Source organism: Peromyscus californicus, unplaced genomic scaffold, assembly GCF_007827085.1.
Source record: "Peromyscus californicus insignis strain IS unplaced genomic scaffold, ASM782708v3 Scaffold_21__1_contigs__length_65335640, whole genome shotgun sequence".
NCBI classification, from domain to species: Eukaryota; Metazoa; Chordata; class Mammalia; order Rodentia; family Cricetidae; genus Peromyscus; species Peromyscus californicus.
Genome location: NW_026294514.1, coordinates 7,708,314 through 7,735,360, shown reverse-complemented (window position 1 = coordinate 7,735,360; position 27,047 = coordinate 7,708,314). Strand labels below are relative to the sequence as shown.

General features: G+C 42.8%; 1 protein-coding gene across 1 annotated transcript in view; it reads left to right on the top strand.

Annotated features, from left to right (window-relative positions):
* The first annotated feature begins 3,722 nt into the window (after positions 1-3,722).
* Positions 3,723-27,047, top strand: part of Dnah7 (dynein axonemal heavy chain 7) — a 260,952-nt gene continuing 237,627 nt past the window's right edge. The window contains exons 1-5 of the mRNA XM_052749441.1: positions 3,723-6,584; positions 11,691-11,753; positions 21,071-21,133; positions 22,955-23,063; positions 24,381-24,528. Of these exons, the coding sequence (XP_052605401.1) occupies positions 6,570-6,584; positions 11,691-11,753; positions 21,071-21,133; positions 22,955-23,063; positions 24,381-24,528 (398 nt within the window). The 5' untranslated portion in view covers positions 3,723-6,569. The remainder of the gene's footprint in view (positions 6,585-11,690; positions 11,754-21,070; positions 21,134-22,954; positions 23,064-24,380; positions 24,529-27,047) is intronic.

Here is a 27,047-nt window from a genome sequence, read left to right as displayed (position 1 = left end):
GAGTCACAGTAGTGTGACATCTGCTGTAACAACCATGGACAGAAAGCAAAGCACTGGAGAATGCTTATTGATGGGGAATTGTGGACGGCAAATGGCTGGCGATCCCCAGCTCTTCTCTGTCTAGTGTGGCTGTTGTTAATCCCTAGCTGCCCCCGGTCGACTCAGGCCGGCTGTGAGCCTCCATGAAGTTGTCCGGTTGAGCTTGGGCTTCTAGCAAGAACCCTCTGGTCCTGGGAACTTCTTGGAGAAGGCCTTGTCAGCTGTCAGCCACACCTTCCTCCCTCCCCCCCATTGTCTGGAAAAGGCCTCGAGGTCATTTTTTTCCTCTTCTTCTATTCTTACCTTCTAAATGTTTTTAATATTTCTATATGGGTGACTCAAACTGCTACACTCGACTGACTTTCCAGTCCTCTCCCTGGGCCTCCGGAGCACAGAGCAACACCTGCTGGGTCTCCGCCTCATTCTCAGACCCTGCTCCTTCCTCCAGGCCTGGGTGACACTTGTCTCTTCCTGAAATCCCTGCTTTCACTCTCCAGATTTGGGATGTGCAGCTTTATATGTTAGCGGCTAAGTGAGGCAGGTAGCGTTAGAGCCGAACTCACATGTGAACACACTTGGGAGTTGTCGGGTTTTTATTTTTTATTTTTGTTTTGACTGAGACTCCAGAGGAACGTACCAGACATAGGCAGGGTGACTGAGCCACCGTGGGTCACTTGCAAGGTCATAACAGTAAACTTGGCTCATTGGAATATTTGACTGGCTGAGTGTGGTGGCACATGCTTTTAATCCCAGCACTTGGGACTCAGAGGCAGGCGGAGCTCTGTGACTAGGCCGCCAGCCTGATGTACAAAACAAATTCCAGAGCAGCTAGGACGACACAGTGAGACCCTATCTCAAAAGAAAAAAAAACGCTGGCAAGGATGGAGAATCGTTACGTAGTATTGGTAGAAATTTAAATTATAGTTGCTGTGGAAACTGGCATTAGGTTAAAAAGGAGAGAGGGAGGGAGAAAGGGAGAGGGAGAGAGAGCGAGAGCGAGAGCGAGAGAGAGAGGGAGAGAAGACCTTGAAGGTAGAATGGGAGCCACACGATCCATCTGTATGACTACTGGGTACATAGCCAGAGGAACCATACTCAGCATACAATACAGGTACTTGTGCGTTGGTGTTGACCGAGGCGCTGTTCACACTAGCCAAGCTGTGAAAATCAACCCAGGTACCACAGATGAGTGCATGAAGAAAATGTGATACATGGAGTATTATTTAGCCACAAAGAAGGATGAAATTGTGTCATTTGCAAAACAAAACGATGTGACTGGAGATCACCATGTCAAGTAAAGTGAACACGACTCAGAAACACAAATGTCACGTTTTCTGTTGGAGCCCACCGAGGTTTCCTAGTGGCTGGACCCAGCAGGACGGCATAAGAGGATGATTGGACCACAGGCCTGGGTACCAGGTGTTTGGAAGGGTCTACACTTGGCTGTATCTAGCAAGGGGGAGGTCTTTGCCCCGCCCCTTGCAGTTGTTATAAAAAGCCCTTTGGAATAAAGTTCTGGGCCATTGGGTATTGACCCAGGCTACTAGTGTCTCTGTCTTTCCTCTCGTCATCTAGGTACCCCTTCTGTCTAATATTTCCCACTTCTCCCTACTCAAGAGTACCCTAGTTCGTAAAAGTGGGGCCTGGTCCACCACAATTTTCTCTCATGTGAAATCTAGATTTAAAAGAAAAAAAAATTCCATAAAATTAGAAGGAATATTTGGCAGGAAGAAGAAAATTGAGGAATTGTGGGTAAAATAAAATTAAAGTACATGTTGTTACACCTCGCTTGTTACACGCCATAGAGGAAAGAGAGAGACAACATTTACAGGTTCAAAAGATTTTTAATAATTCATAAGCAGGTCGCTGATCTGTCAAGGCTGCAGGACAAGGACTCGGGAGCCTTGTTTCTCCTGACAGCCCCGAGCAGGGGCAGAAGCCGGGGTATAATCATAAAATTCACAAACGTGTGTTGCCAAGTTACAGTTACAATTTTCACCAATCATAAATCAAACATTAGGGGCTTTCTTGTGTGTTCCATCACTGTCAATCGACACAATGCAAGCCTTTCAGTCCAACCAATCAGATTCATTTCTTCCGTCTGTTGTTAGGAACAGCAATAATGTTTCTAGAGAACTAAAGATGCATAATGACTATTTCCAACTATTTCTGTGGTTTAGGGAGGAGGTGGGTCAGCCACTGGAAAGTTCTCAGCTCCCCTGGGGCTTGGGAACCTGAACTATATTTCACCCTACAGGTAAAATGGAGTCTGAAGTCAAAATGGCAGTACTTAGGCTCAGGTGCTTTTGCCTGCTCCCTTCAATGTATACATATATGAAAATGTTGTAATGAAACTCATTATTTTGTACAATTAATATATACTAAAAATAAATGATTTTTTGAAATGGAACTGAGAATGCTCAGAAGCATGCGATTCATCATTTTTATGCCACTGAGCTGAGTGAGCTTAGGAATGTGTGCACCCCCGAAGTGCCCATCTCTATAAATATGCAGATCACAAACAAAATCCCCAAGTCTCCTTTATTCAGGGATGTGTTGCTTTCAAGATGGTTCTAGTGTTTCCATGCCCTTTGCAGGCAATACGTCTTTCTAAACTGTTTTGCCTCCTGGTTGCTGCTTTTGGGCTTTGCACTCATGTGGACCCGTTTTGCTTAGCTGCACACCCATTTTCTAGTACCAGTTCTTACCAACTGCCGCCTTCTCTCAGCCTCATGTTTCATATCCTGAAGACTTGCTCAGTGTTCCTCCGGCTCTGCTTTTTACTATTCACATTTGACTTCCCATGGCCAAAGTCTTTCCCTCAGATGCCTCCTTCCAGGACCAAATAGGGATGTGCTACACTTCTGCAGTCGAAGTCCGTGCTTGACGCTTCTCCTTCGTTCTTTGAGAAGTATTTTCTCCCACATTGCCATCCTTACCGAGGCTCCTTTCTTCCTCTGCTGATTTTGGGTTCTGAGGCTCTCCTGGTCTTCCCTCATCAGACTCTTTCGTGCTCTTCACCATCGTCCTGTGTGGTACCAGCCATTGCAAGATGCGTTTGTCGCCGGGCGGCGGTGGCGCACGCCTTTAATCCCAGCACTCGGGAGGCAGAGCCAGGCGGATCTCTGTGAGTTCGAGGCCAGCCTGGTCTACAAAGCGAGTTCCAGGAAAGGCACAAAGCTACACAGAGAAACCCTGTCTCAAAAAACAAAAAACAAACAAACAAAAAAAAAAGATGCGTTTGTCTCTCTGAATTCAAAGCCTGTGCGATGCGCTCTTTAGAAAGCGGCTCAGAGCCCTTAGGGATGGCAGCCCTCACTAACTGAGACACTTCCCCCACCGTGGGTGAGACTGTCCTCTCATCTCTCCCATTCTCGCTCCTTTCCTGTCAGCTACCAGTTTCAAACTTTCCTTTCCCTTAACTCCTTCACCAGCCTTCCCCTCCTGCCTTTCCTACTGCTTTATCACAGATAAACGAAATTCATTTTCCCGGGTAACTACACACTATCAAACTCACGTGGATACCTCTCCAGCCATTCTCCCCCTTTCCCTCCCCGCCTCCTTCTCATTACAAGACGCCCTTTCCAGGGGTGTCTTTATTTGAAATTAGTTACCTCCTCTCACTTAATTCTGTTTCCTTTTCACTTGGGTTTAAACACGAATGAAACTCACCTGTTTAAAATAACGCAGTTCTTGTTTGGGGAGATCCTCCAGGCCTGCTTCCCGGTGGGTGACAGATTCATCCGGATCTCTGTGAGTTCAAGGCCACCCTGGGAACAGAGCCAGGCATGGTGGCACGCGCCTTTAATCCCAACAGTAGTTAACCATAGAGGTCTGGAGGTCTGTACAGACAGATAGGAAGTGATGGAGCTGGGTGGAAAGGGGAAAGTGATGTAACTGGTGGGGAGAGAAAGTGAGATGGCAGGGCACAGAAAGGATATAGGCGTGGGTATACAGGAAGTAGCTCTCTCTGGAGGCTGAGGAGTTGGTAAGGTGAGGTTGGCTGCGGCTTGTCCTATTCCTGATCTCTCAGTTTTCACCCCAATATCTGGCTCCAGGTATTTTATTAATAAGACTGTTTAGCAATTCATCTTACAGTGCACCCACCACCACCCATCTGCAAAGCTGTTCTTTTCTTTCAACTAGTAAGACTGAAATTATGTAGCATTAAACAAGATCTCTTCATTCTCAGCCACCGGGACTCGCCATTCTCCTGTCTATATAAATTGACTGCTCCACGTATGCCATTTGGTTAGAATAACACAATATTTGTCCCTTCGTGGGGCCTATCTTTTGTTAGCAGAATGTCGTCACAGTTCATTCCTGTTGCATATGTTTTGGAATATACTACATTTTGTTTTATCTATTACTCCATGTATACACATTTGGGTTGCTTTCACTTTATTATGGACATTCCTGATAGGTGTACCCACATTCGCTTGTGTCTTAGCTGCTAATTATTTCCGTGTATGTATGCAGGAGTAGAATGTTTGGGTCATGTGGTGATTCTACTTTTCTGAGTTACCGTCAAGCTGTTTTTTTCTTAGGAGCTGTACCAGTTCACACTTCCCTGTAGTGTGCAGGGTTCTAGTTTCCCTGTGTCCTTGAGAGTACTTGTTAATATTCTGGGTATAAATCTCTTACTGGTATAAAATCTGTAAAACATTGTTCTGATTCCACTTTAGGAACGGTATTGCCATTTTAGGTCCTTTGGCGTTTTAGTCTTCTGATGGTGTTCTTTGTTGCACGAAGGATTTAAACACAAATAGAGTTGAGTGTGTTTGGCTTCTTTTGCTGTTTTGGGGGCCAACCTAATAAGTTATCACGAAATCCAATGTCACAGAGCCAGCGGAACGGCTCAGTGGGTAAGGACATCTGCTGTCAAGCCTGATGAGCCGAGTTCAATCCTTGGAACACACGTGGTAGGAGGAGGGCAGGACAGCTCCCTTAGGCTGTCCCCTGACCTCCACATACTCTCCTCAGTAAAGTAAATATACAAAAGCAAAAGAAAATCAAATGCCGTGAAGCCTTCCCTCTGTTTTCATCAAAGCGTTTTAAAGTTTTGGCTCTTACACTTAGGTTATCCACGTGAGTCCATTTTTATACGTGACATTAATTGTCTACTTCATGTTTGTGGATATCTAGTTTTCTCACCATCACTTGGTGAAAAGGCATCGTTTCCATTACTGTAGTTTTGTACTACATTTTGAAATCAGAAATATGAGATTTCCAAATGTGTCATTCTTTCTAAATATTGTTTTGGCCATTCCAGATCCCCTAAGCTGTCACATAAATTTTAGTTCAGGATCCTGCCATTTCTCAACAGAAGACTTTGCAGTCAGGTTTGGTGGCCTAAGTCTGTGATTCCAGCACCTGGGAGGCTGCCACAGAACGATGGAGAATTGAGGCCAGCCTGGACTGTGCAGTGAGACCATCCCCAAACCAAACTCAAACAAAACTAAACTAGACAGAAACTTTTCAGTGGGAGGCAGTTTCCCTTGAAGTCTAAACTCCTCACCATATTTTATCAGGTCTTTAAAATATAGCGCCTGTTTATCTCTTCACCTTCATCCCCAGACTAATCTGTTTTACCCTGCTCCTCCATCTGGTAGACTTGTTCTCCTTTGTTCTTCCAATAGCCTCGCAACGGCTCAGGTTTTCGTATGTGATCTTCTCTCTGCCTGGAGCAGCCCTGGCGCATCCATGTCTCCTCCTCCTTCAGACCTCAGCTTTCACATCCTGTCCACATCTTCCAGGAGAAGTGAGTAGAGCTGTGACTCACAGCACAGTCTCCACGCTTGCCTGATGCGCTCCCAAACCCACGCCAGAGGTATTGTCTTGACACAGAGTCATTCCTCTAGTCAGTCACGCGTGGATTTAATGAATCTCTGAATGCTGACTTTCTAGTGTCAACAGAACCGAACACCGATGCATCTGGCTCTGGTCCTGAGTGCCTTCACATTACTCCATTTGTCCACATTGACAATGAAATCTGCAGAAACTGCCGGGCAGTGGTGGCGCACGCCTTTAATCCCAGCACTCCGGAGGCGGATCTCTGAGTTCGAGGCCAGCCTGGTCTAGAGAGCAAGATCCAGGAAAGGCGCAAAGCTACACAGAAAAACCCTGTCTCGAAAAACAAAAAACAAAATCTGCAGAAACTGCTAAGGGAAGGCGTAAGGCAGAGGACCTCGCCCACCCAGATTCGTTGAAAGGTGCAGAAGTCTGAGGACCCACTTCATCATCAGCGGGTCTTGGCTCCTCGCAGCTGCCTGCCCACCACCCTCAGGTGGCCCCAGGAAGCCACTCTCCTGGGCCGCCCAGAAAGTTCTGGGCCTGATCACAAAGCAGCTCCCGATGACCGGAAGTGGAACCCGCCAGCTTGTTGCCTAGCAACAAGGGAGGCAAGGACGCTAGAGCTCCCATCTCCGAGAGAGAGAGCTGTCCAGCGGTGCACACCTCTGTCCCTGGGCCCGGGGGTCCCGCAGCAGCGATCCAGGCCGGCCGTGCAGGGCTCGCAAGTCCTCGCAGCCATGAGCAGCGAGCAGGTGAGAGCGGGGCGGCCAGCCAGGGTCGCGGGTCCCGGGGTGGGCCAGGCAGACTGCGGCGGCTCTCGGGGACCCAGGCTCGACCCCTGCGGCACCCCGGGTACTGAGCGTTTCCCTCCTGTTCCCTTCCCAACCGCTGGACCTCGCTGTCCCCGTAACTACGGAACACACCTCCCGGGGACGCGCCCGCTGCGGGAGCGGCTCGACAGCGACCCCAGCTGCTCTCCCCGGGTGTTTGGGTGGCAGGAAGCCTGGCGGGATGTCAATGTGGGCGTGGGCTTCTTAGATGTGTGACTTTAGGCAAACGACTTAAGTCTTTTTCTTTCCGAAGAGACAGAGACTCGCTATTGACCACACCCCTCCCACCCTAAACTGGCCTGGGGTTATTTAGGCCAGGCTGGCCTTGGACTTCGCAGCCTCTGCTAGTCCCCAGCCTCCGCCAGCTGAGCGCTGAGATCACAGGCCACCCAGGGCTCTCGCTTAGTCCTGTGGTGTGCAATAAAAGATGCATGCCACAAGAGCTTGTAAAAAATAAGTAGTTGTGAAAACAGAAGTCTTTCTTGGTTGATCTTAAGAGTAACTGTAGCCCAGGACCATGGTCCATGGTTTTGATACCACAGGAAGGCTGTAGCGTGGACATTTTTTTTTCTGGGAAGCTAGAGAAACATTCCAGATCTCTACACCGTGACAAATGAGAAAAGGACTCCGTAAGCAACCCAAATAAAAAGAAGTTGATTTTCCATCCGAAAATTTTAACTCAGCTTTTTTTTTTCTTCTTCAGCACTTCATAGTGGTTTCTTGTGTAAGTTGTGTTTGTTGTGAAAATGGTATTAAAAGGTGACTTAGGCGTTGAGGAGACGGCTCAGTGCTTAAGAGCTTGATGGTAAGCCATGAAGACATAAACTCAAACACCCAGCACCCACTTCAAGGCCCGGAGTGACTGAGCTTGCCTGTGACCCCAGCACTGTAAGGCACAGAGACAGGAGGATGGCTGGGACTTCCCACCCATCAGCTTAGTTTCTGGTTCCGTGAGAAACCCGTCTCAAAGTAGTAAGTCAGCGAGCAACTGTGTGTAGGCAGGGGCACTCCCATACACACGTGGACATACCGAACACACACACATACACATGAACATACCACACACACATTCACACTCACACACACTCATACATACATACACACATACACATGAACATACCACATACACATTCACACTCACACACATACATACATATACAATACATATGGACATACTACACACACATATTCACACTCACACACATACAAACACACACACATGAGTATGTCCCACACACTCACACACAGGCCCATACTCATGTACACACACTCATACACACATACACATACACAGACATACTCACACTCACAGACACACACATACACAGAGACACACACTCATACACACACAGGCACACACTCACACACACAATCACACAGACACACTCACAGACACAGACACACACGCACAGAAAGAGTTTTTAAACCCCTGTAGCGCTGGTCAGGCTTTTTGCTACGACAAAGCAGAGCAAGGCAGGTCACTGAGGAGATGGTGTATTTTGGCTCAAGGTTGTAGGGGTCACTCGGATCTGGGTGTTTCTGGGTGCTGAACCAATGCGCTACATCCAGGCAGGGAGGGCATGGGGGAGTAAAGCTGCTCACCTTGCAGCAGCCAGAAGGCAGAAAGCCCCGAGGAGGAGGCTGGAGAAAGATGAGCAGGCTGAAGGCAGACCCCCAACAGCCCATGTCCTTCAACCAGGTCCTACCTCTCCACACCACATTCGTCATACACTTACGTTAATGTATAGATGAAAATAACATCCTCATGAGCATCACCAGCAGGCGCCACCCCTCGACTCGGTGAGCCTTTTGGAAAGACACATCATATCTATATTATAACAGCTATAGTTCTAGATTATATAGGTTATAGATTAACAGCAGACAACGTCAAGCCTCTAACTTATTAACCAAATCAGTAATAGCTACCTAAATGCTCAAGAAAATTTTATTTCAGAATTTTTGACAAGTCATATAATAAATTGAGAACGAAGAAACAGGTGCTATGATTAAACAATCACTGGAAGCTGAGCATGCTTCCTCTTTCTAAAAGTGACATTGGGTACCAACACTATTGTCTTGCCACAACCTCCAGAAGGGCCATGTTCCATTGGAGAAACCTCGGAACCCATGAGAACGGGCATTATTAACCATCTGGGATTCTTACCACTGTCTTAAGCAGCAGAGGGCTCTCTCCTCCCGTTTTTGGTTGATTTTGTGATTTTAAAAGTCATCTCAATGCTTTCCTCTATGCTAATTTAGAGTACAGTTTTCCTTTGAAAAGATGAAAGTTTTATACTTTAATCCAAAACAAATAGAATGGATTAAATTTTCGGAAATTCCATTTTAACGTGACATTTGCTTATGTATTCATTCCATTTGAAGAAGAGAGCAGGTGGCAGAATCGTATTTACCAAGGAGGTTTTAACATATTCATCTCATTAGTGGAAGGTTGAGAGGGACATGGCATTTTTCAGAGATAGCTGTCTGGGTTTTTCTCTTAAGTTAGGTATTTAAAGAGAAATATAAGTCTTTCGTGGTTGCTCATTTCATTTTTAAAACTAGTATTAAAAAAAAAAAAAAACAACCCAAACTCCAGACACTTAGAGATTCTGTTGAAGAAGTTTCCAGAGTTTAAAAGTGTCACTATTCAAAGGAAAGTCCTCTCAAACTGACTGTTGCTTGCAGGCAGCGAGGCGGGAACTGCTGTAGCCTTGCCGTGCTCAGCACTTTTTAAAGTTACACACGCAAGTGGTTGTCATTTGTCTGCCATGGTCATACTGTTTGCCTTCTTCTTTTAAAGAACTATTTTTATTTTTTCATGTGCATGAGAGTTTTGCCTCTGTGTACACTGTGTGTGCAGTGTCCTGAGAGGCTAGGAGAGGGCATTAAAGGCCCTAGAATTAGAACTATAGACAGCTGTGCACTGCCATGTGGGTGCTGGGAACGGAGCCCAGCAAAAGCAGGCTCTCTGCAAAAGTAACAAGCGCTCTTAACCTCAAAGCCATCTCTCCAGCCCCTCATCATATCATCTTAATAGCATCAAAAAGAAGCTGTGAGAAAGTTTTCTGTGAGACCAATACCATAGTGGCAGCTTTATCAACCATGGCTCTAACATGAGACACTCACGTTTTTAACTAGCCTGTTAAATTTTATTCTTGAAACAAAGTCTTACTATGTGGTTGAGATTGACTTTGAACTCATACAATCCTCCTGTCTCAGTTTCCCAAGTACTGGGATGCAGGTACACAGCATCATGTCTAACAACCCTATCACAGTTTGGGAAGTTATTGTCAACTTAGCAGAAAAAAATTATTGTCACTTTAACAGAAACCTTTGCTTGCCATGGCTAATGCTTGGGTTGTATAACAGATTTTTTTTTACAATATCTCTTCTAAGAGGCCAGTAGATGAAAACGGACAGAAAAATCTGAATGCAAAGCTAGACTTGACTACTCAAGGAGGAACTAGACTGTTCGGCAATTTCATTGTGGAATATAAATGTATATTAAAAGCTCCTACAGAAAACACGTGGAATATTTAGAAAGAGACTTCTGCAGAGGTATGGGTGGGGTTCAGGGAGCACACATGAGGTGAGGTAAGCTTTACTTTAGAACAACCGTTCTCAGCCTGTAAGTTGTGACCCATTTGGGTGTCAAACGACCCTTTCACAGGGTTCACATAGCAGATATCCTGCACATCAAATATTCACACTACGATTCATAAGAGTAGCAAAATTCAGTTAAGAAGTAGAAACAAAATAATTTTATGGTTGGGGGTCACCACAACATGAGGAACTGTATAAAGTGAGGACTACTGTTTCAGCTCCACAGAACCACAGTACTTGGACATAAATATTCCATCTCCCTTTTCTCCTGGTGGTCAGTATGTTGGGATGCAATGAGAGCATTGATTATTCCTGTCCGGAAGTTAGAAGACTAAGCGCTCGGATGATGCCCTTATATATAATCTACCTTCTCCATCACAGAGCAGGAAAAAGGTAGAGGCTCAGCCTGGGGCAAAGAACGTAACTATCACAGAAGTTATCGGAAACAGATGAAGCCGTCATAGAAATTGTCATAAGCAGATGCATTTTCCTGTTCACAAATCATTTGGGGTCTGGGGATACAGCTCTCTGGCAGAGTGCTTGCCTAGCACTTGTGAGACCCCAGATTCAAATTTTCTTTAATGATACTTTACAGCTTAATTAAGACATCTTACATTTCATTTTTTTTCCAAATTAATTCCTGGGCATACCAAGGGAAGCCAAAGGACAACTAGAGAAGTCTATTGGCTTTGGTGGCAAGTGCCTTAACTGCAAGGCCATCTGTCCTGGCTAAGTGGTTTTAATTTTATTCAATTAATTAATTGTTTGATTAATTAATCAATTAATTAATTTTGTCAACATGACATAAGCTAGAGCCACCTGAAAAGAGGGTAACTTGGTTGAGAAAAGGCCCCTATTGGCTTGTAGGCAAGTCCATGGGGGCGTTTTCTTGATTGATGTGGAAGGGTGGCGCCATACCTGGGCAGGTGGTCCTGGAGTATATAACAAGGCAGGCTGAGTAAGTCAAGAGGAACAAGCCAGTTAGTGGTGTTCCTCCATGGTCTCTGTTTTAGTTCCTGCCTTGGTTTCCCCTAATGATGGAGTATAACTCGTAAGCCAAATAAGGTTTCCCTCCCCAGGTGGCTCTGGCCATGGTGTTTGTCACGGCAATAGAAACCATAACCGAGTCACCATCTTACCAGCCCTAAAACTGTTCCTTAATTTCAACTTTGGACTGTTTACTAGTAGTGTCTAAATGGTGTGTGTGCATGAACTTTGTATCCTACAACCTTCTGAATGAACTAATTAGCTTTAATAGTTTCTTGGTATATTTATAAGATTTCTAGATACAAGATCATACCATCAGTAATTTGTATTTTAGGATATTTTGGATGATATGTGCTTGACTTTATAGGAAATGTAAAATTTGGCTGGGTGAATTAAATTTAGCAACAATAAGTAAACAGTTTTTTTCCCCCCACATAGGATAAACTATCCGGCAAAGAAAAAGGCAAGGCACCAGTGAGATTCCTACCGCAGTTGTCTACGGTAATCTGTTAATATATCATTATGTTTATTCTGTTATGATAGTCTTGCTTACTACTGTCTGATTTCAAATTCTGTGTTCCAGCTGATTCTATCTTGGCAGAAAAATACAGTGTGATACATATCCTAGGAAAACCACTTTCCTAATAAAATCACTGCATTTGTAATTTCTAGCATGGATGGAGCTAAGAATTCCAAATGACCTCAAGGGGGCAGTGTGTGTGTGTGTGTGTGTGTGTGTGTGTGTGTGTGTGTGTGTGTGTGTGTGCGTGTTGGTGTCAGTTTACAGCTTCATGTCTGGCTCTGTGACCTTCAGGAGTCATTTACTTTTCTGAACCTCCTTTGAAAGTTTAAAACTGAGAGGATTTGTTAATATCTGAGGAGATGGCTCTCCCAGTGCTAAACGGCTGTACTACAAAAGATTTTTGTAGATCTTGGCTTTTATTTTCATTATAAATTATCACTGTCTATGGAAAAGGCAGCTAATAGGCATTGTTAGTGGATAACATATTGGAAAAGTTAGATTCCACTGCAGTTAACTTACCATGTATTAATTATGTTGGATTTAATGACATTGAGTTATGTTCTAATGACTCCTAAGAGTTGGGTTTAAGTAGAGTTTTAGAACAGATATTGTTTTGAAACATATTTTAAAGGCTCAGGATGAAATACATGATAGAATATTTGCATTGCTTCATAAAGGGAAGATTCCTAACAATTTGAATTTTCTTCAGTTAAAAAAAATAAATGCAGCAAAACAAAAACTTAAATGAAACATCAAGGGAATAATCTCAAACATTTCAAAGCACTCATGTTTTAATTTTCAGTCTATTTGCATTGTTAACAGCAGACTTTTAGAAGCTTTATAAAGGAAACTCGTACGTTTCTTACATCTATGAATGCCTACTTTATGTTTTCTAGTTCAGAAATCAAAGAACTGAAGTGAAATCGACAGTTTCTCTTTAAAATTTAACAAATTATAAAATCGAAAGTGTTGCTATTGGGGTGCCTGGGTCTGTTAGACTCATGTTCACTCACTGAACAAATATTTGGAGCTCAGATGAATGATTCAAGCCAACAAACCATACAGTTATTTCAAATATGTTTTCTGGCTGACTTAAAATCTTACAGTGTGCTCATATTTGAGAGTATCTTAGAGTTTTTCTTTTGTATTCTCAAGGCATTTATGCTTTATGAGAAGTCATACTTTTGAGATACTTTGGAAATAATCTATTGCCTTGTTTGTATTTAAACATCAAGTTCACACTTGGGATAAAGCACTCCAGCAGCCCTAAGACTAGAGTGAAATCCTTGACAGGCGTTCAGGTCTCTGATCGCTCCAGTCGAAATCAAGGTTGACCCAGCATTGGTGGATCCAGCCTCTGAGCTGGCGAACTAGTTCTCACCTTTCTTTGCACACTTCACTCTCACCACTTCTGTGAACTTTAAATCTCCTATGGAGAAAGATGAGAGTGGAGAAATGGAAGGGCAGAGGAAGGGTAGGAAGGTCTGCATTCTGTCAACTTGAGGCATCATGACAGGAGTATCTGACAGGAAGGATTTGCATACAGCTAATTTATTTGGGACATAATCCCAAGAGCAAGAGAAGGGGGAGAGTCAAACTACAAAGAGTTTGTGGTCTGAGCCTCAAGTTGGTTGTACCAGTAGGAAACTGAGGCAGTCCTGTCATGATTGGTGATGACAGAATACATCCTGGAATTGTCCATCTTTAATCCCAGCACTTGGGAGGCAGAGGCAGGTGAATCTCTCTGAGTTCAAGGCCAGCCTGGTCTACAGAGCAAGTTCTAGAACAGCTAGAGTTACACAGAAAACCCCTGTCTTGGAAAGAGAGAAAGAAAGGAAGGAAGGAAAAAGAAAGAAAGAAAGAAAGAAAGAAAGAAAGAAAGAAAGAAAGAAAGAAAGAAAGAAAGAAAGAAAGAAAGGAAGGAAGGAAGGAAGGAAGGAAGGAAGGAAGGAAGGAAGAGAGAGAGAAAGAAAGAGAGAAAGAAAGAGAGAAAGTAAGAAGCAAAGAAAGAGAAAGAAAGGCATTTATCTAACTCCCTTCATCTTGTATTGATAGAGAGTTGCTCCTGGGAATACCAATTCTTACACTTTTGTGGCTGCTTGTGTGTGGGGACAGAGTGGACTTTTCCTAGAGCATATGCTATGGCATTAAAGTAGCACCACCTCACTCCCTCCCTGCAGAAAGACAAACACATTTTTTTGGTGGGGGGGAAATAGTGCCATAAATTGAGTATAGAACAGAACTGTTTACTATAGTCATGCTTGTAGTTACTGGTGAGACCGTGAAAAATAGAAATGATTTGAAACACCAGAGCTATGTGATGCTCTGACTTAGATGTGGCTACTATTTTTGGTTAGTCAGAGAACCATCCTACATAAACATTCTGCAAGATATATTCTACACTGAAGTATAATAAGGAAATATTAAAGTCCTCACTAACCTTTTCCACCTAGAAGGCTGATGAACCTGGGGAGAATAGCCTGGTGGTGCATAGTCTGTAAGTCAGGTCTGTGAGGAAGTTTATGTAGTAGACTGATATTGATAGGTGTCTTCTGGATATTGCCTGTTCCCTGACATGAAAGTTCCAGAGCAGGTAAACCATAACATCTCATAGCATTCTTCTCATTCTCCCCAAAGGGGAGCCTTCCTCTCTGAGAATATCTATCCTATCATTTATCATGGAAATATGCTCATTCTCCCTCTGTCATCATGTGGTCTGTGAGGAATTGTAGCAGTGACATCTGGGATACAGTACTGGGAAAATGACAATCTGGTATTTGTATTGTCTGGAGCTCATTGCCATTCTTTAATCCTCTATACCGCTTTTCTTATGTTTAAAAAATGGCTGGTTAACAATTTTGTAATTTTCTAATGTAAATGTAAAGTCACCATTATTTTAGCATCAGTTTATCGAGTTTACTTAGTAAACCTAGGTAGACTGAGGGTATGAGATAGCAGGACTAGGGATGTGCACACATATGATTCAGAAATAACTTAAATTGTAAAGAACGGTATGCACATTCAGAGGCGATTGCCTACAGTTGGAATTAAAAAGAAAAAATAAACCTTTAAAATCCCTATCTTGAACAAAGGTTCAGATTTTTTAACATGGTGATACTATTAGAGTAATGTAGCTGAGTTTCTCTGGTCCCACCCAGCTCTGTGGTCACATATTTCTCTGGTCCTGCCTGGTTCCACAGTCCCACAGCCACTTATAAAAAAATCACTCAGAGGCTTAATATTAATTGCAAATTATATGGCCTGTGGGTCAAGCTTCTTGCTAGCCAGCTCTTACAACTGTAACTCAACTCATAACTATTAATCTACGTATCCTCATGTGTTCCATGGCTTTAACTGTGTCCCATTACATGTTGTTCCTTGGACAGCGGTTTGGCATCGCCCCTTATTACTCTCCTTTCCCCTCTCACTATCTCTCTTGGATTTTCTGGCCTGGCTCCATCCTGCCCTACCATAGACCAGTGCAGCTTTATTTATTAGCCAATGGGAGTAACACATATTCACAGCATACAGAAAGATATCCCACAGCAATTTCCTTTTTCTGTCTAATCAAAAAGGAAAGTTTTAACTTTAACATAGTGAAATGACATATAATAGAGCAGTTATCAAACAAGAATTACAGTTACAATATCTAGTCTATTTGTATTTGGCAAATTTAAAGAAAATATTCTGTCATCTATCCTATATTTGTGAGTCTAAAGTTTTATATCTAATTTATCTTTTATCATAACTAAAGAAAATTATATCTAGTCCTCAACTCCATCAAATACCCCAGAAGGATATGATATTACCTAAGTAAACAGGAAATGCATTGTAATCAACTTCTAAAATTCTGGAAATGACAGAGACAGCTGGCTACGTGGATAGTCACCTAAAATTCCTCTGCAATGTTGGGTCATCCATCTTCAGCCTATAGGTCTAGAGTCTCTCAGTCACTTTTCCTTGTGTCCTGTAGAATGTCTGGCAGTTTCCTCTCTGAAGCAGGAAACAGAAGGACCATGTCACCTTGTTTTGGTAAAATTTAGTGATCATTTTCCCGTGGGTCCTGTATGTCCAGTTTATACAACATATTATCAAGTAATCCAGGCTAGAGCAGCTTCTTGCACAAATGGCTATTTATGCCATAAAGAATGCAAACTCCATATGAAGTTTCTTCAATGCCCATCATCCTCTTTGAAGTAATTGGTGCTGCCAGGAGCAGACAAGCTTCATTGTCCAGAAAAGTCTAAGTTCTTAAAATATTTTAAATATGATATTCTGTAGGTCTTTAAAGTGTGTGAAGATTACCTCCCTAATTGAATTATATTTTTGTATATCTAAAAAACTTAATTTATAGGACTATAAGTTTGATTATCATAAAATGACTAATTATTTTGTATTTTTAATTATATATTCCAATTTTAAATGAGTTGCATAAACATAATACCTTAAACAAGAAGAGAAATATATATATAGTATAACAAAATTAACTTTAAATTTGTATCAAAAAATAAAATCCATTGCAATGTAAAACATTTCAAACAAGTTGTTGTTTTTTAAAAGTAGATTCAATAACCCACCCTTTTATCCCATCATATCTATATCTCCTTTTCTTTTTTAAAAAGAGATTGCATTTATAATAAATCTCCTTTAAATAAAAATAAACATTTATAAACAATATTTTTGGAATTTGGGCATAGCTTTTCATACTATTTCATGTTGGTTGGGGGTGTTGACAATCTTAAGGAGATCCTGAGAAAATTCAGGATAATGGTCAAGTCCTGACTGGAGTAGTCTGTGAGGCTGTATTGTCTGAGCCAGGTGCTTTGAAGCTGTTTTGGATGTTGGATCATCTGGAGACCTCTCAGGAAGTCTTCATTGATGGGACCATATTAACTTGGGAGGAATCCACAGGTTCTCATCTTCTGTGGAAACAAAAGCAGAACCTCTTTTCCAAAGCAACATATCCTTAGACATAAATTTTGAAGTCAAGATACCTTTAAAATATACATGTTGGTTTAACTTAGTTGCTTTTACAATCAAATGTCTTTCTCCAGTTAAAAATCCCAAAGACAATATAATAATCTGCAGTATCCAGATTCTTTGTGTAATTTTCATCTTTACATGGCTTAACTTTCATATTATTCTTATTGTCTCTTTAAAGACTTTATTTTTTTAAACTATTGATTTCTTTATATAACTGTCTATATTCCTTTTTTCTCTCTTTCAAGCCTATGTACATTTTTATGTGTATTGTAAATCGTTTAGAGTTTTATGTAATCTGAATCTGTCTTATTGTGAATCTGTAATCACTTTTTGACTATTGATTTAAACTGTAGTGTGGCTAGGACCAAAGTGGCAGCCTTGGCTGCTGACTGCCCACCTCAGCTTCCCAACATGGTAGAGATTGCCTACTGCCAACTCCAGGAAGCATTGGGTCTATGCCTCTAACAAGAAGTGTGTAACCTAGAAACTTTTTTTTTTGTTTGTACTAGCAAAAGCTAAATTCACCATGCAGTGTGCTGCATGGCTTGGAGACACCTCTGTGTACCATGGTGGGAATCCACTATCACGTTGGTCAAGCCCGCACACTGAGGCATCTCTGTATCATGGCTTGCCTGAGAGACATGACTAGGAAGCAGCTCTTGGCTCCATTTTAGGACCCCCCCCCCTTTAAAGCTTTTTTGGTTTTTGGGTAGAAATTTCTGGCCCACATTGGGCACCAAATGTAGCTGATAGTTTCTCTGGTCCCACCCAGCCCTGCAGTCCCATGTTTCTTTGGTCCTGCCTGGTTCCACAGTCCTACAGCCACTTATAAAATAATCACTCAGAGGCTTAATATTAATTGCAAATTATATGGCCCATGGGTCAGGCTTCTTGCTAGCTAGCTCTTATAACTGAATCCAACCCATGACTATTAATCTATATATTGCCATGTGTTCTGGGCTTTACCTGCATCCCATTATATGTTGCTCCTTGGACATCATTTTGGCATCTCTCCTTACTCTCCTTTCTCTTTCACTATCTCTCTTGAATTTTCCCACCTGGCTCCATCCTGCCCTGCCATAGGTCAATGCAGCTTTATTTAATAGCCAACGGGAGTAACACATATTCACAGCATACAGAAAGACGTCCCACAGCATAGTAATTAACTTCAGCTGCTATAACACACTTCCAAATGTTGGAGGTTTGAGCAGACACAATGATTCCTTGCCATTATGAAATGTGACAGACATCAAGCAGCCCTCCTCCATCTTCTGGTTACGCTTCTGGGGGCACATGGCCTTCATGCTTGTGAGTGTAAAGGTGAGGGATGGAGGACACATTCCCAGCTCTTGACCATCTGCTGTGTCTATACAGTACAGGTCATACGGCAACAAAGAGGAGGCTTGGAAGTCAGATAATTTGAAGAATGTGAATGAGTACTTTGAAGACCAAGCTGAAATTTTGTTTCTCCTTTACTGGGAATTTGTTAATGTTTCTGAACAGTGCTCTCAGGGTGGCCTTCTGATACAGCACTGCCTGTAAATCAAGACTCATATCTTCTACTGCCTGACTTATTTAAAAATGATGTCAGCCTAGCCCCACTGCTGGCCCTAGCCTTTTATACGTGTGTGTGTTTACTGTTTCTAGAAACATGTATGGAATAGCATTTTGTGGGCCCTTGTATGGTCATAGGGTAACAGAATCATTTAGAGAACGTGCTACTACTTACGCATAGGCAAGAGGTGTAAACTGGGGCTGTGTCCCATAAATTATTATTAAGGTCACTATAAGAGGGACTACAGTAACTTAATGTTGCTAGTCAGAGCCCAAAGTCCATGTCCTCCATGACATAGCAGCACCCATCTATGCAGCCCTGCCTCCCCTCTTCCCGCTCACTTTTTTTTCAGGTTCCCACTCAAACATAACTTTTCGGTGTCTTCCTCTCATTCCTAGATGGAAATCTAGCACATCCCTATCTCTTCACTCTGATTTTCTCCACTGTCATTACTTCTTGACATTATTCGATAGATCCATTCTGAAATCGCTGCCTACAGGTCCACTAGAATGCAGGCATCATGAGGGGAGGACCAGACTGTCCACAAATGTAGACCCACTGCTTGAGTAGAGCCCAGCATACAGTAGGGACTCAGTAGTTCCTTATTTAAAAGAAATGGTTTGCCTTTGGATTGAGTTAACCGAAGTGCCCTGTCACCGACCCCAACATCCTCCCTCAAGCTTGCTCTTCTTCTTTGACCTCTAATTCCTGATGGTCTCCCTGTCCTTCGTAAGAGCATTGTTATCCTTCCCTGTGGAAATCCAATGTGTTCCAAGGTTGGCTTCCCTCAGTTTTTCTTTTGAAACTCTCCTTGACTTCTTTCCTGTATATTCTGTCCTGGATAAAACACGTCACATTTTATATGTGAGACAGGAAACATGTCCTTCCTTATCTGTATAAAAGGCATGAAAGTGGTACAACAGTACTTATCTCAAAAACTTTAAGACTATTAAATGTGCTACTTTATATAACCTATGGAGTATGCCAAATAGAATGTAATCAACATAAAATATGATCTTATAAATTTGAGGAATTACAGTGAGATAATTTACATGCTCTGTTTTGAATTTTCTTCAAATTCCAGCATATGTTTTATTTGTAGATACATTTCAGTTCCATGCAGCCACATTTCAAGTGTTTAGTAGCCACAAATGACTAATGATGCTACCTGGGCAGTACCAATGTAAAGAGCGAGGTAGAAAATGGAACAACCACCCTCCATAGGTCTGAAGGAGAGTGCTCAAGAAACATGCTTGCAAGATCCATTACTTCCACAAAGCTCAGACTCGGACCTCACTGGAGATGATGTGGCTGTGGCTCACCAGATATGGAGGCATTTGCTAGGTGGTGCAGGCCTGCAGGAGGGTAGATGCCACCTGCTGGTGTAGGAAGATTTTTCTGTCCCACCAATCATCTGCCAAACCATGACACAGAGATTTATTATGAATGATGAAAGCTTGGCTGTTAGCTTAGGCTTGTTTCTGACTAACTCTTATAACTTAACCCCTATCTTTTAATCTGCATTCTACCACAGGTTTCACACCTCTATCCCGTGTTATGGGTCTGACTCACTCCATGTCTAGCTGGCCTCCCGTAGCATCTCCCCCTTTCTTCTTCCCCGCATCCTCTCTGCCCTAAAAACTTTGCCTAGCAACTGGCCCTTTAGTTTTTTATCAAACCAATCACAGTGACATATAGTCACACAGTGTAAAGGAATAGTCCACAACATGCTGGAATGCTGAAATCTTAAAAGGTATTCCCTCTCTCTGGCACTTAGTGAAGCCTGTGGAGAGCCACCATGAAATGCCAGTGAAATGTGCTGGAGGATGTCTGCACTAGGTCAGCCACACGCAAGTGGAGAGGGCGCCCGCCGACCAGGGTGCCGATTGCTGGCAGTCACACTAACGGAGTATGAGAAAAAACACAGGGACCAGGAAGAAAGACCCTGTCTTACAGGTCTCCTTAGCATCTTCTGATAGTGTACTGGCGGCAATGGAGAAACACTGAGGGTACTGTCGAGTATCCAAGGGGAGCAGAAAAGGTCAGTTTGCAGCTGAGGGTCATAGCATTGGCAGCTGGCCCGACACACAACTGGTATCCGCTTTAGACACCCAAACATTCTGTCCCTAACCCCAGCAGTGCATCGTCCTCCTGGCCGGCGACATTCCTGCTCTGGTGTCATTGCTGCAGGACGTTCCTCTTTAGGAAATTGCAGAAAAGCACAACTGTTACTCACGGCCACTGGACACATTAACCCAACATGCCGTAGCTTCAGGAAGGGCTGGTTCTGGTATGTCAGTGAGGAAACTGTGGTGTTTTAGTGAGAGGAGAGGTGTAAAGCTGAGTAAGCCATGCACACTAAGGTTAGATTGAATTCTCAGCAGTTGTGGTGTGTGAAAGATTTTACCTGATTCGTAAGGCTTTTGATGAGTCTTGCTGCTGCACATGATTTCTGTTTACTTTGTTTCCCTGCACTACAGAGAGAGCAATGTTAAGACAAACAAGGGTCTCTCTACATATTGGTGGCTGGTCTGAACTTGTTGTGTAGACCAGGCTGGTCTTGAATTCCCAGAGATCTGCCTGCCTCTGCCTCTGGAGTGCTGAAATTAAAAGCACCACCACGCCTGGGCCAAACAGTGAAGACTGAGTACTCGAGTTTACCTTTGAACATTTTGGCTGAAATGTACTTTACTTTATATTGGACAATATAAAATTTGTGTTAATGTTTTTCTTTTTTCTCTCATGTATTTTGTGCAGGATAAACCGCCCGGCAAAGAAAAGACCAAACTGCCTACAAGAGTTTTACCCCAGTTAGCTTTGGTAATTTGTCTATATAATTTCTAAAACGTTGCCATTTTCAAAGGTTTATAGGATCCAAACTTAAAATGAAATACCAAATTTTGATTTTGTGCTCTGATTTACTTCCTCTTCGATAGAGAAATTCCCTTAGCTATATCTATTAACAAATACAAATGTCTAGTAAGATCATGGTGCCCATAATTTCTTAGTGTGTACAGAATATTTAAAGGTAAATAAAAGCATTACCAAGCTGGATTAGCAGAGGAATGTCACTGCCAGGAAACAGGGGCTCTGAGCGAAACTCCGGGACCTCTGGGAAGTCATTTTCCTCTCTGGTCCTCAGTTTCTGGACCGTAAAGGGGAGGATTTGGTTATCTCTGCGTAGATGGACCTTTCAGTGGTGAAAGGCCGTCTACCAATGAGCTCATGGACCACGGCTTCCTTTTGCATTATTTTGATTTTGAATGATCATTGTCCTAAGGGAAAGACAGTGGGCATTTTAGTTAATAAAGCCCTGACCTACTTACTTAATGTTTATTCTTTCACAACTATCTTGAATTCAATACCATTGAATTATCTTCTTGTAGCTCCTGGGATTTAAGTTTAAATAGAGTCTCAGTAAAAAAAAAAAAAAAAAAAAAAAAAAAAAGACAAAAAAAGTTTTTTTTAAAATGAAATCATACAGAATATTTGTTTTTTAGCCATAGTGCAAAAAAACTGAAAAATCGTAAGAAAATCTTGGCAAATGACACAAACCCTGGGAATTGAACAAGCTGCTTTCGGACAGCAAATGAAAGAAGGGAAACTCAAGAAGGAAATGTAAAAATTAAACGAATCTGGGAAGCTAATATTCCAAATGTGTGGAATACAGCACTCGGAAGTCTATTCAGAAGTCAATGCGCACAACAGCCACGGCTGTTAAACCCATCTCTGTGTCTCCACAGCAGAACCCTGAGAACAAACCGAACCCCACGGAGCTTAGGGAAGAACAGGGCATAACTAATGGGATGGATACCGAAAAATCAACCCCAAAAGATCTGGGAAACAAACCTTTGGTTCTTTGAAAAGATAAGAAAACCTTTTAAAAAAGCCTTAGCCAAGCTAGGAAAGGAGAAGATTCAAAATGAAAAGGGAGTTGCCACAACTTAACCACACAAAAATACAAAAGATGAAAATATTTATTACATTAATCGAGATCATTATGAATAACTGTGTGATGACGGACTTGGCAGCTTAGAAGGAACAAATGAATTCCTAGATACCTATACCCTTTACTCAGGAGGTGGGGATGGGGCACTAAGTTACAGCCAGCCAGGCTGAGGTGTCCCGGCCTGCCAGTGTACAGTAGGGCCACTATAAATAACTAGAATGCAATGTGCGTCTCAGAAAGCTGACAGACGGACTTGGAAAGCTTTCAGTGATAATTTTTCATGGGATTCGTTGAACCTCGCTTAGATACTACACAGTGTATACAAGTACTAAACACTGCACGGTGCCCCGTTGGTATGTTTTGATATGAAGACTTCCATGCCTTTATTCATCAGTCAAAAACATGTTGAAGGAAATTTTATAGACAGTGGCAGACACGGGCAATGAGCAGACTGTGTGGAATGGACTCTCCAGGTTTAGGTAATGGACACTCATAACCACGTAGCAGTGGGGCTATCCTTAATTTTCCTGGTAATGCCCAGGCAAAGGAAAGCCTGCTGCTGATGGCCATGCATCTTCCCAGAGGTCCTGATGTGCTCGGGACAATGCTAGAGCCACTCGCAGAAATGGTCATGGGTTAAGTGGCACATCTTCTACACTACTTCCTGACACTATTTCAATGTTCTGTTTTAGACGGGGGTCAAGCCCCAGTGGCAGCAGGCTGCTCCGTCATTCCATCTAAATATCAAACAGGACATCCCGGCTCCAGAACCCTATACTGTTAAAAATGAGCAGTCATATGGTAAGAACTTTGGTTTTTGAGTAAAAAATATATATAGTTAATAAGGCCATAAAATTATGAAGTCTAAGTGTTATATGTCATATAGAAAGTTTCCTTCTATACATTTCTCCATCATAAAACAATTGTTTCCAGTTCCTAGTTATTTAAAAACCATTGTAAATGCTTTTCATGAAATAGTTATATTTATTTTAATTTATTCTCTCACCATTTCATTATATATATAAAACCTCATTATATACATGTAAAATCTTTATATATATATGTGTGTGTGTGTGTGTGTGTGTGTGTGTGTGTGTGTGTGTGTAATCTTTCTTCTATCCTATTCTCCTCCACTATCTTTTCATATCCCTTTCTCTCTCACACAGAACCTCAAAGCCTTCCTCCCAGCAAGTCCCTTCTGCATTCATTTAGGGTTGTTTGCATGAGCATGGGGAAAGCAGCTTCCTGGTAGCACACCACCCCTTCCCTACCTAAGCTCCCTAAGGCATGCCACCCCTTCCCTACCTAAGCAACCCTCGATTACTGAAGGCTTCTTAGGGCGGCCTTAGGAGCGCTCCCAACTCCACAATGTTGATGGGCCTTTTGTGTCAAAGGCTGAGAACTTTTTTTCTAAGAACGTCCTAAATTGTAAATAACATTTCCAAATTAGTCATTTAAAAATAGCTTTCCTCCAGGGTCTGAAGAGATAGCTCAGCCAGTTAAACACGAGGACCTGAGGACCCGACTTTACTCCCCATGTCCACATAAGAAGCCAGGTGTAGTAGCTTGTCCTTACAATCTCACTGGCTGGGATGAGATTCAAGGATCCCTGAGCTGGCTGGCTAATCATCCAAACCCAACTCATGAGCTCCAGACCACAAAGATCCGGCCTCTGCACACATGTGCATACACAGCTGCACACACACATTTTGTTTCACCCGAATGTATAGCACTATCAGATTGATTACATTTAACATTGAAATGTTTTTGAAATTATGGCGCTTTTAAATTTTTCTTGAACAGTGTGACTTTGTTTTTATCATAGTTTAAATCTTAATCCTTTAAAGAGACTCATACAAATACATTTGAAAATATTTATTATGTCAATCAAAGCACCACACAATTCAACAATACTCTTACAGTAAACAGAGGCTCCTTTATGATGATTTAAAATAGGTGTTTAATAACTTTGATAGTAAAACAATACTCATTGGGATTCTTTGAGATGAGAACACAAAGTATGTAATGTTTTTCTTGATGGTGCTGCAGTGCCTTATTCTAAGGACTTACGAATTTTAGCTTACCTTTCACACGAACAACTTGTTTTTAAAATTTAAGCTGAATACATGGAGCACTTTGGAAGAAAAGGCAAATTACTGGATCAAATTGACGATAGCCGAGCTGGACCATCGACTTCCAGATCAAAGGTCAAATCTCCGCATAAGGAGCGAGAGAATTTTAGAAGCACTCTCGTCAACGTCATTATGTGAGTTCCACAAGCTGATCAGCTTGTTACCCTAGCAAAGTCCTGGGAAGTAAGAGCTGAAAATACCAATCTGTAGAGGGTGCCTCAAAGCCTTGTTACAGTGGGGTTAGTGTAAAAACAGAAACTGGGAGAGTTTGAGATTACCCCTGTTGAGCACGTCACACTTTTACATACCCTCACTTGTAAAAGTGCCCGTGCTAATAGTTGATGCCAGCTGAGTGTGAGCAGAGACTGTCCGGGAGTTCTGGCTGTCATCATGGTGGCTGGTAGAGGATGTGGATGCGGCTGCCCCTCACCTCCCCAGAGTTGTCTGTTCAGGGGATAGGGTGACTTCTGTGATGTTGAGGGTCTCTTCATGTGGAGCAGGAATTTGGGTGGAATGGTGAGCAGTATGAGCATGGCTGGCCTCACCTAGCCTGAATTTGGGAGCTTTCCATGGAGAGCCATGCCAGCTCAGGTGACTCCCTCTTTGCCGTTTCCACATGGCTTGTGCAAGGTGTCTAGCGCCCTCTGTTGCTTCACCCTGACTCTCAGGGTGCTAATGACTACTTGTGAAACACATGGGATTTCATGAACCACTGTGGTGACTCACCCATGGAAGGCTGCTTGCTGCCTCCATGGGCTGCTTCACTCTCTGGACCTCTTGAGGGGAACAGTGGATGCTGAGTGCTTACATCTTACTGCAAGTAAGATATATATGTTCTCACAGGTGTATTGAGAATGTGGTTTCAAAATGCGTACAATGCAAGAAATCTACAGATCTCTGGGAAGAAAACGCATTCATTAAGGGATGAAATGGAGATCACGCACTTACTTATACAACATGAAGCAACCCTGTTGCCTCTCCATCTCCCAGGGAAAGATGGGGAAAGCTCCAGACCAGGTCACCAGGAAGCCTTCCACATCCAAGGGAGCTCAAGACCCCCTCCCTCTTCCCTTTTAAGAGGTCACGTAGGCAGGCAAGAAGCACCTCCTCTATAGGGCTAGCTAGCCCAAGGTCATGGGCAAAGTGAATACCCACTACATACCTATTTATTTTTTCACTGTCAGCCAGGATCTTACTATACAGACTCGGATGGAGACAAATTCACAGTCCTGCCTCTGCCCGCCAAGTGCTGGGGGAGACGCGGCATTTGCCTTTGCATCTAGCTGCACAGAGGTTTTGAGTTTGCTTTTGACAGATGCCATGGGAATATTACCAGCTCATCCCATGCATGTTGCCTTTGTTGTTGTTGTTGTTGTTGTTGTTTTTTTTTTTGCAAGCGCACATTCAGTGTAAAATCAACACCAAATCAATGGGAGAAAGAGCCTGTAGTTGTAAGTCTTAGAGGAAATGCTCCTCTCCCTCTACATCCTGTATTGGGAACCCCCAACACTAGAACCCAAGGCATCACACATGCTTAAGCAAGCCCTGAATTGCTGAACTATAAACCCAGTCCTCTTTTAATTTTTATTTTGAGATAGTGTCTTGTTTTATAGCCTAGACCTTGGGATCATTTTTTCCCCAGCCTCAGGAACAGCTCAGGCTGTTGGCATGTGCCATCACACCTGGCAAGGAGTATGATCTTGCTTTTCTCCTTCCCATCCTTTATGCCTTCCTCGTTCCTTCCTTCTTCCTCCCCTCCATTACCTGGATGGATCCTTACGGCGGCGTGCTGACTGGTCCGTCACAAGGTCCTAAGTCAAACCCCACAAGTATCAGAGCATGGAGCAGCTGAGATGCAATCTCCGGATGCAACTTCATGTGGTTTTCAGGCCCTATTTCATTGAAAGAAGAATGCATCTTGGGTTTCAGTTTGATGCAAGGTCTCCATCTGAGTCCCCCATTTCACTTAGGCTTGTAGTACTAGCTTCTTCCTCACTGGAGTGTGAAGACCCAAGGCCCCAGCCAGGCAGGCACAGCTACAACCTCAGTATTTTTGCTAGCTCTGCCTTGTCATTTTCTTTTTGATTTAACAAACTTTGTATCTTTTCCCAATTCCTCCCTCCAACTTCTCCCATGGTTTTCCTTTCAACCCTGTCATGACCCCCCTGATTCCTCTCAAATTCATGACCTTTTTTATTATATTGTTTGATACACACACACACACACACACACACACACACACACACACACACACACACAAGCGCGTGCATGGTGAGCACATAAACAGATAAAGACAATCTGTTGAGTCCATTTACTGTTGTTTGCGTGTATATGATTCCAGGGCTGACCCACTGGTATTGGACAACCATCTGGGGGCTCACCCACAGGAAAGACAAATTCTCCCGTCTCAACAATTGTTGGATGCTGTATTTCTTTGTCTAAGGGTTGGTGTTGACCTTGTTCAAGGCTGGTTTATGCAGCTATATTATTGAGGTATCGTGGGTATAGCTTCCTGTCATTTCCGGGAGACACAGTCTCATAGCAGACCTCCTGGTCCTTTTGGCTCTTACAGTCTTTCTGCTCTCATTTCCTCAATGGTCCCTGAGTCTTAGGTGCAGAAGTTGTCTTATAGACATATTTATTAGGGCTGTGT